The sequence below is a fragment of the Coregonus clupeaformis genome, chromosome 19 (genome assembly GCF_020615455.1).
Source record: "Coregonus clupeaformis isolate EN_2021a chromosome 19, ASM2061545v1, whole genome shotgun sequence".
Lineage (NCBI taxonomy): Eukaryota > Metazoa > Chordata > Actinopteri > Salmoniformes > Salmonidae > Coregonus > Coregonus clupeaformis.
This window is the reverse complement of record NC_059210.1, coordinates 41,818,210-41,826,640: the sequence shown is the minus strand read 5'-3', so window position 1 is coordinate 41,826,640 and position 8,431 is coordinate 41,818,210. Positions and strand designations below refer to the sequence as shown.

The 8,431-nt window shown below is 39.9% G+C and overlaps 1 protein-coding gene across 1 annotated transcript; it reads right to left on the bottom strand.

The window, feature by feature from the left end:
- Positions 1-2: 2 nt before the first annotated feature.
- On the bottom strand, positions 3-8,431 carry slc28a1 (solute carrier family 28 member 1). The gene is made up of 18 exons (XM_041837481.2): positions 8,357-8,431; positions 8,016-8,095; positions 7,852-7,928; positions 7,357-7,448; positions 6,919-7,108; positions 6,685-6,826; positions 6,276-6,389; positions 5,885-5,959; positions 5,708-5,788; positions 5,486-5,566; positions 2,521-2,646; positions 2,273-2,403; positions 1,978-2,146; positions 1,481-1,678; positions 1,033-1,114; positions 827-925; positions 565-670; positions 3-455 (listed from the first exon to the last, which is right to left on the bottom strand). The coding sequence occupies exons 1-18, from the start codon at positions 8,358-8,360 to the stop codon at positions 344-346; spliced, it is 1,959 nt and encodes a 652-aa protein (XP_041693415.1). The 5' UTR covers positions 8,361-8,431; the 3' UTR covers positions 3-343.

Here is an 8,431-nt window from a genome sequence, read left to right as displayed (position 1 = left end):
TACAATTTACAATCATTATATAGAACATTTCAGCATTTCTTTACATTGATTTCTATATATGTCCTCTGACTCTTTGAATGAAAGGGTGAATCTTTAGAACTAAATAACTATATTTATCATAATTAAAATCAAAAAGGCAACCTGTTAAAGGACTTGTTTTATCTGTACATGCTTTATCTTCATTTTGTAATTTCTGGACAGAGTTTAATCTACATTACTTATAGTATAAATATATACAATCAAATGTGAATAAAAGTTATGAAACATAATATATACATACAAAGAGCTGAATAAGTGTATCTACTCACTGGTAATCAACATATAAAAGGACTTACAGGAGGACCTAGTTACAAACTGCATTATCAAAGAGACCACAGCAGTTCGTAAAGTACAAAGTGGCGTTGGTCACCGTGCTCCAGGAGCCCTCGAATGAGATGGTCCCATTGTTCACAGTGCTGCAACAAAGTATTTGGTTAGATTTGGAGAATGATCTGTAGAGAAACTTGTTATATCCGGATATCTGCTCTTAACCCCTCTTTTACTGTTGTAATTGTTCAAACCTACCTTCCAAAGAGATCAATACAGCAGGCTTTTAGGTCTATATTTGTGGTGTTGAAAAAGGAGGTCCTGAAAACATCCAAACAGCCAAGAGGAGGAACAAAGAGAATACCTGGAGAGGTCACAAAGAAACAAAGCAAGCATGATGCTCCTGCACTCCTGCACATACTAATAAAAAAATTAACATGTGAGATGATACACCCAGGAGAGGTCAGATGATAGAGAAACTGATATCAAGAATAGTTTTGAAGTGAAAATAAGCACAGACCTGCAATACAGGCATTAATCAGAGACACACAGGTCCCAGTGAACAGGGCTCTCAACACTAAAGAGGAGATGTCGCCTCTTCTGGATGGGCATATGGAGGCTATAAAGTAACATCACAAGATATGGAAATAGTTAAAAATACATTCTAATGGATGGCAACACATGGAGAAAGATAAGGTGGTACAAAGTGTGGAATCTTATACTCACAAAGGCCTCCAATTACGATCCCCAGTGAGCTGAAATTGGCAAATCCACACAGAGCATAAGTGCAGATGATCTCTGATCTGACCTGTAAATGTGGAAACTCAGTACGTTAGAAGATTCTGCTACGACTGTGATGTGGTTGTCTCACCTAGCTATCTTAAGATGAATGCTCTGACTGTAAGTCGCTCTGAATAAAAGCATCTGTTAAATGACTAAAATGTAAGATACACTTACAGAGAAACAAAGCCACTTCCATAATACACAGGTCAATTCACAGGTCTTACACATGTGGAGGAATGTACACGTGTCCACATCCACATGTTTTGGTAGTAATCAGTAATACTACAGTATGCATGTACAGTAGTATTTCTGATTTTATTCACATAATAATTTCCAATAAGCACATACAGTATTTGTACACCAATTATAAGATTGGGAAAAGCATACTCACTGAGATCCATTGCCTCTCATCGTCAACAATTTCATCCAGACCGTTGACTCTGTTTCCCTTCAATTGTGACAGCTTCTGATAAGCCACAAACTCATTGAGGAAGAGCTTGGTGCCGATTAGTTGTGCTACTGTGAAACTCTCTTCAAATGGTATCCCCATCATGAAAGCCACAGGCATGAACACATAGGAACAGATCATCTATGGGTGCAAAGAACATAATGAGCAAGGATAAATGATGGGGTTGATAGTTTCCAGTCTATAAAGTATCAACTTTATTTCGATGATTTGGACATCTTACCAAGGCACATTTAAATAATAATCATATCTTATTTTGTGATGTGCACAATTATTCAGCCATGCTGTTAAAATAAAAAAAATGACAAAGCGTGTCCATCACTCATCACGAAGTACTGGGTAAGTCATGGGTGTCAAGTCAAGACAAAGGGATCTTTAAATGTGAGATGGGATAAAGGTATGTGGCGCTACCTGGAGCATACCTCAAATGTGACAGAGTGAAATCCCACCAGGCCTCCCAGCCACTCAAGAGATGCATTGATGAACGCCAGTATCGCAAGGAATGCTATCAAGTTGGCAGCTATATTAGCAACAAGGCCTATTGATGCAGCTGCTCCACTGCTAGCTGCTTCCAAAATGTTCTTTTCATCACTGGGGAGTTAAGACAGCCCAATATGAAACACAGAAAGTATACTATATATACAAAATGCAGGGGAATGTAAAAAATTGGTAAATGGCAAACACATACACACTAACACAAAACACAAAAACACATACCCACAAGCCACTTTGATATTTTCCTCTGACGTAAATTTGCTCTCCTCTGTCTCCGGATAGGACAGCTTGGAGATAGCCAAGGCACATGGGGCAGCCATTACAGAGGCAGATATCAGAGAGGATGCATCAATCTGTGGGGCGATGAGCAATCTCAATCTCACATAACAATGAAGATCAGGCACATTAGAATTAACTGAGACAAAATATGAAAACCTGGGTGCATTGGAGGGATGACTCTTTGGTCCTACCCCAAATGAGATGAATGCACCCATCACACTTCCTGCAATGGTGGCAAAGCCTCCAACCATGACAGCATGCACTTCAGATTTGGTCATGTCCATCAAATAGGGGCGAATCAGCAATGGTGCTTCAGTCTGATGAAGAAAACATTATAAAGAGGAATGTTTTAATAAAGAACTTTACACAGCAGGTGGATATAATCAGACATTTACATTTTTACATTTTAGTCATTTAGCAGATGCTCTTATCCAGAGCGACTTACAGTTAGTGAGTGCATTCCTTTTTTTTTTTTTTTCATACTGGCCCCCCGTGGGAATCGAACCCACAAACCTGGCGTTGCAAACGCCATGCTCTACCAACTGAGCTACAACCCTGCCAGCCATTCCCTCCCCTACCTTGGACGACGCTGGGCCAATTGTGCGCCGCCCCATGGGTCTCCCGGTCGCGGCCGGCTACGACAGAGCCTGGATTCGAACCAGGATCTCTAGTGGCACAGCTAGCACTGCGATGCAGCCTAACAAAGTTAATTTAATGTTTGACGGATGCCCTGCGTCACTTGTTTTTTCATAACAATTGGAACGATTCATTTGATTCATATTAATATATTATTTTACACAATTCTTTAACGAAACGAACGATTACCATACAAATATTTTTACACAGCTGAAGCAAGCACACACGTTTTCTTCAGGAAATGTACCTTTTATTGTTTAGTCATATTTATCTTACCTTAGCAGTGTTTACTTTGCACTGGCTGACTAGCATCTATTGAATTGCAATGTCCCATAAATTGAATGCCCAAATCAACTGGAAGTATCTACAAAACAAGTTTTGCAGCCACATAATCCAAAACGAATGCTAGCTAAATATATTTTTACTAAAACGACTGTTCACCATAAACAAATTATTAATTTGATTCACATGATTTGAGCAATCATGGTGGATCGAATTATGTGAATCAAATTAATCATCTGTTAATTTGTTAAGATTTTACTGAGTTATAGTTCATATAAGGAAATCAGTCAATTGAAATAAATTCATTAGGCCCTAATTTATGGATTTCACATGACTGGGAATACAGAAATGCATCTCTTGGTCACAGATATCTATTTTTTTTTAAGGTAGGGGCGTGGATCAGAAAACCAGTCAGTATCTGGTGAGACCATCATTTGCCTCATGTAGCGCGACACATCGCATAGAGTTGATCAGGCTGTTGATTGTGGCTTGTGGAATGTTGTCCCACTCCTCTTCAATGGCTGTTGCTGGATATTGGCGAGAACTGGAACACACTGTTGTACATGTCAATCCAGAGCATCCCAAACATGCTCAGTGGGTGACGTCTGGTGAGTATGCAGGCCATGGAAGAACTGGGACATTTTCAGCTTCCAGGAATTGTGTACAGATCCTTGCGACATGGGGCCGTGCATTATCATGCTGAAACATGAGGTGATGGAGGCTAATGAATGGCACGACAATGGCCCTCAGGATCTCGTCACAATATCTCTGTGCATTCAAATTGCCATTGATAAAATCAAATTGTTTTCGTTGTCTGTAGCTTGTGCCAGCCCATACCATAACCCCACCACCACCATGGGGCACTCTGTTTACAACGTTGACATCAGAAAACCGCTTGCCCACACGACGCTGTCTGCCATTTGCCCGGTATAGTTGAAACCGGGATTCATCCATGAAGAGCACACTTCTCCAGCGTGCCAGTGGCCAACGAAGACTAGCATTTTCCCACTAAAGTTGGTTGCGATGCCGAACTGCAGTCAGGTCAACACCCTGGTGAGGACGACGAGCACGCAGATTAGCTTCCCTGAGACGGTTTCTGACAGTTGGTGCAGAAATTATTAGGTTGTGCAAACCCACAGTTTCATCAGCTGTCCGGGTGGCTGGTCTCAGACAATCCTGCAGGTGAAGAAGCTGGATGTTGAGGTCTTGGGCTGGCGTGGTTACACGTGGTCTGTGGTTGAAAGGCTTTTTGAACGTACTTTCAAATTCTCTAAAACGACGTTGGAGGCGGCTTATGGTAGAACAATTTACATTCAATTCTCTGGCAACAGCTCTGGTGGACATTCCTGCAGTCAGCATGCCAATTGCACACCCCCTTAAAACTTGAGACATCCATGGCATTGTGTTGTGTGACAAAACTGCACATTTTAGAGTGGCCTTTTATTGTCCGCAGCACAAGGTGCACCTGTGTAATGATCATGCTGTTTAATGAGCTTCTTAATGTGCCACACCTGTCAGATGGATGGATTATCTTGGCAATGGAGAAATGCTCACTAACAGGGATATAAACAAATTTGTGCACAAAATTTGAGAGAAATAACCTTTTTGTGCACATGGAACATTTCTGCGATCTACATACAGTAAGTGCATATTTTGTGTTTGAAAGATTCTTTCTCCCTGATGTGAAAGTCAAGTTCCAAACGTTTACAAAACCGTATTGCAAGCGAGGATTATAAAGGTTTCTTACAGAGCGTCGGGATTGCATTTCTTTGATCCAGCTGTGGTCCGTGAGTTCAATTGAGATCTCTAGGGCTGGGTGCTATATCCCCTTGAGTTCTCGAGAGCTAATTAGGGGGTTACCCTGACCAGGACTCAAACTGTGGTCCCTGTGACTGTCATTCCAAAACCATTATTCAAAAGGCTAAAATCTCTTGGTAAGGTCAGTAGGTGTTGTACTAAGTTTGTTTAGGATTTTTACAAATTGTATTGTATGTTTTTCATACATTTTATTTTTATTTGCTCGCTCGCCTCACTTAAAAAAAAAAGTAATCTGTTAAACAGTAAATCAACTTTGTATTGCCTAATCCTCATTAATATTACTTTGTAAGACAATGTAAAGTGTAAACATCACTTAGTATAACTACTACAATGGTGTTATCTTAAGTATATGTTTCCTCCAGTAATTCTTATATTGAAGTAAGAACTGAAATACCCTCGACTACAAACAGGCAAATGTACCTGTCCAACAAATATGTTGCCTGCAACACTCAAGGTCTCAGTGGGTGAGGTTCCCATCGTTATCTGCATGACCCATGCGATCTGAAAGGGGAAAAACGCATGGCTTCTTGTAAACATAAATCATACCGTACACACAAACATAGAGCCATATGTAAATTATATGACTCTGCCCAAACCTAACACAGAAACTTCGTAAAGGGTAAATGTTTGAAGGTCTCTTACCTTAATGATGAGCCATTGCATTATTCCAAGGAAATAAAGGACTGACATTACACTGCTGAAGAATATTACAATGGGCAAAGCCTGGAGAAGGAACAGGGAAATATATTGATAAATCCTGGATTAATTATAAAATAACACAATGTTTCTAGTACATCTACTGAAATATTGCTCACTGACCTGAAATGCGAAGATGTCGTCTACTAGTGATCCAAAAACAAATGATGACCCTTCTTTTGTGTAGTTCAAGAATATCTGAAATAATAAATCAAGAGGGAAAAGATGATTGTCTGGTCATATGTATTTATGTCAACAATGAGGCTCATAGTTTGTCATTCCATGCAACTAGCTACAATTGGGACTTGGATAATACTGTCTCATATCAATGGTTAAGACAAAATATCAGTTTTAGATTAAAGAAGCGTCTTTAAGAGGTTGTAAATAGCTTTATGGGCCATCTATCAGATTCCACTGTGCCTCATAAAAGAGGGACCTCCCAGATACAATGACAATTTCCAGGTAGTCAAGGTTTACTTCTTTAAGATAAGGAGCACTTCAGCAATAAAGATACCTGCACTTGTTCGCCAAGCCATTGGAAAGCTGTGAGTCCTGGCTCTGTCCTTATGACAAACAGTCCGATACAGAATTGTAAACCAAGACCCCAAAAAACTGGCCTCCATGCCACCTGAAACAGAGACAAACACACTTGACATAATCTTCAAACAATGTTTGGATATGCATTGTTGTTTAACAAGGGATTCTCCATAAAATGGTGAGTCATTGGAAGGAATTACTAGGTGTAACTGGTAAAAGACACACAAGGCCAAAAGACGCCCACAGGAAATTCAAAGTCTAAAGAAAACAGTCATAGATAAGAGGTTATAACCAATCACGTGTTATTACAGGTAGACATGCGTTATGGGAAAACCTGTCCACTCTCACCCTGGGATGGGATCGGAGCGATTTGCTGTTATGCTTACCGCTGTCCTGTGGGCTGAGAAGATGAAAATGACTAGAATGAACATGCAGACCCCTCCAAATGAGATGAGCTGCTCTGGTCGCTTGCTTGTGTCCACAATGAGCCAAGTCACTAGCAGGGCCAGCACCGCAACAACAAAAACTCTAAAGAACCCACAACAGACTCTCAGTCAACAGAGAAATAGACACTCACCAAATTAATTCATTTAAAGTGTCCATATGAAATAACTGCTTACCCTATTATCCATCCCCGGAAATTGTTGAAGCATCTTTGAGCAGGTATGAAACATTTGGTTATGCTATCTCCCTTGTATGTCTTCAGAAGGTCATAGGCTTTGGAGACAACTGCCAAACTGGTGAGGACCACAAGGGCAATGGCCCTCTCAAAGTCCAATACGCAGGCTGTGATGAAGTATGCCACATAGCCTGTGATATTGAAACAAAGGTAAGATCAAAAGAGCATCACATTGTTGTGATAAGCAATTGGCAGGGGACTGATTCTTAGAACATTTAACTTTCATAGGATAATTTATAGGATACTGTACAACTTTCTAATTCAGTCTGGTTTTATTTTCTGGTATTTGCACAAAAGACAACCCTTATAATTAGCCATGCTCTATGTAAATTAGCAGCCCAATATGTCCATTTGTTAGGGTTAAATTAAAATAAAATACCTGCTCCGAGCAAGCCCAGCACAATGTATTTGATGGTTTTGGAGTGAGCTTTAAAGTAATCCTCTGTGGCATTAATAGGCTTGGAAATCTTACTAAAGAACCAATCAAAGAACAGGTTAGTTACCACGGCATATTACAAACAACCATTGTTATATTGATCTAATAATCAACAAAGACATTACAGCTTGTCTTTCTCTTCTGCACAATAGCTTGATGTGGTGTCAGGTAATGGACTACGCTGCCTTGTATTTATATTGGGAGGTTTCTCTTATCAGTTCAAAAACATGAAGAGGACTTCATGAAATAGGATAGCTCAAGATACAAGCAGGGACAAGATGATTGTCTGAAGCTGGAATTCAATCAAACAAACACATTACAGAAAAATTGTATTGTCTCTCTCGCTCTGCAAAATGTACAGACATTTACTGATACTAACAACACCATGTTACTGAGTGGGTGAGACAAAACTAAACTCATTTAGTTTGATTGGCATACCTTAAATATAATCCCAATCCTTTTCTTGACTGCTCCTCTTTGATACTGCTTCTGTTACTAACTGAAATGTCATCCTCCTGAGAGGAATGAAGTGTCTGTTTATTCATCAATTCACATACTGTACATGTTGAAAAATGTAAGCATGCAATTTCTTCTTTACATACCTGTGTTTCAAATCCCTGATTGACCACCCCAAGTCCATTGACATGAGACACAACCTTAAGCACTGTACCAGTGGCTTCCGCTGAAAAAGAGAGGCAATGTTTAGTCATTTGTATCAGCTGTTTGAAAAACAATGTTTTCCCCACACTCAATGGAGCCAAAACCGTCAAGTCTATATTTCCTCTGTGAAACACGTTGGGATTCTAGCCCCCAGGGAGGGTGAAAGCATTCCCACACTATCCTCATGGTCATCTTGTGGAAAACAGTCCTCAAAAACACGTTTTATTCTAAATTGCCTTAAACAAACGTTCAATTTAGGAAAACAGGAATGCCAATAGCTTACTCATTGTGCATGCTCTTAGTCTGTGGGACAAATGCTATGTTGTAAAATACTGTGCTGGGAAATATGCCTTCCTTG

Coding starts and splice junctions, on each gene's coding strand:
- slc28a1 (XM_041837481.2), bottom strand. Junction 7,449..7,851: donor GGATTGGGATTATATTTAAG/GTATGCCAATCA, acceptor TTGGTTCTTTAG/TAAGATTTCCAAGCCTATTA. Junction 456..564: donor TGTATTGATCTCTTTGGAAG/GTAGGTTTGAAC, acceptor ACTTTGTTGCAG/CACTGTGAACAATGGGACCA.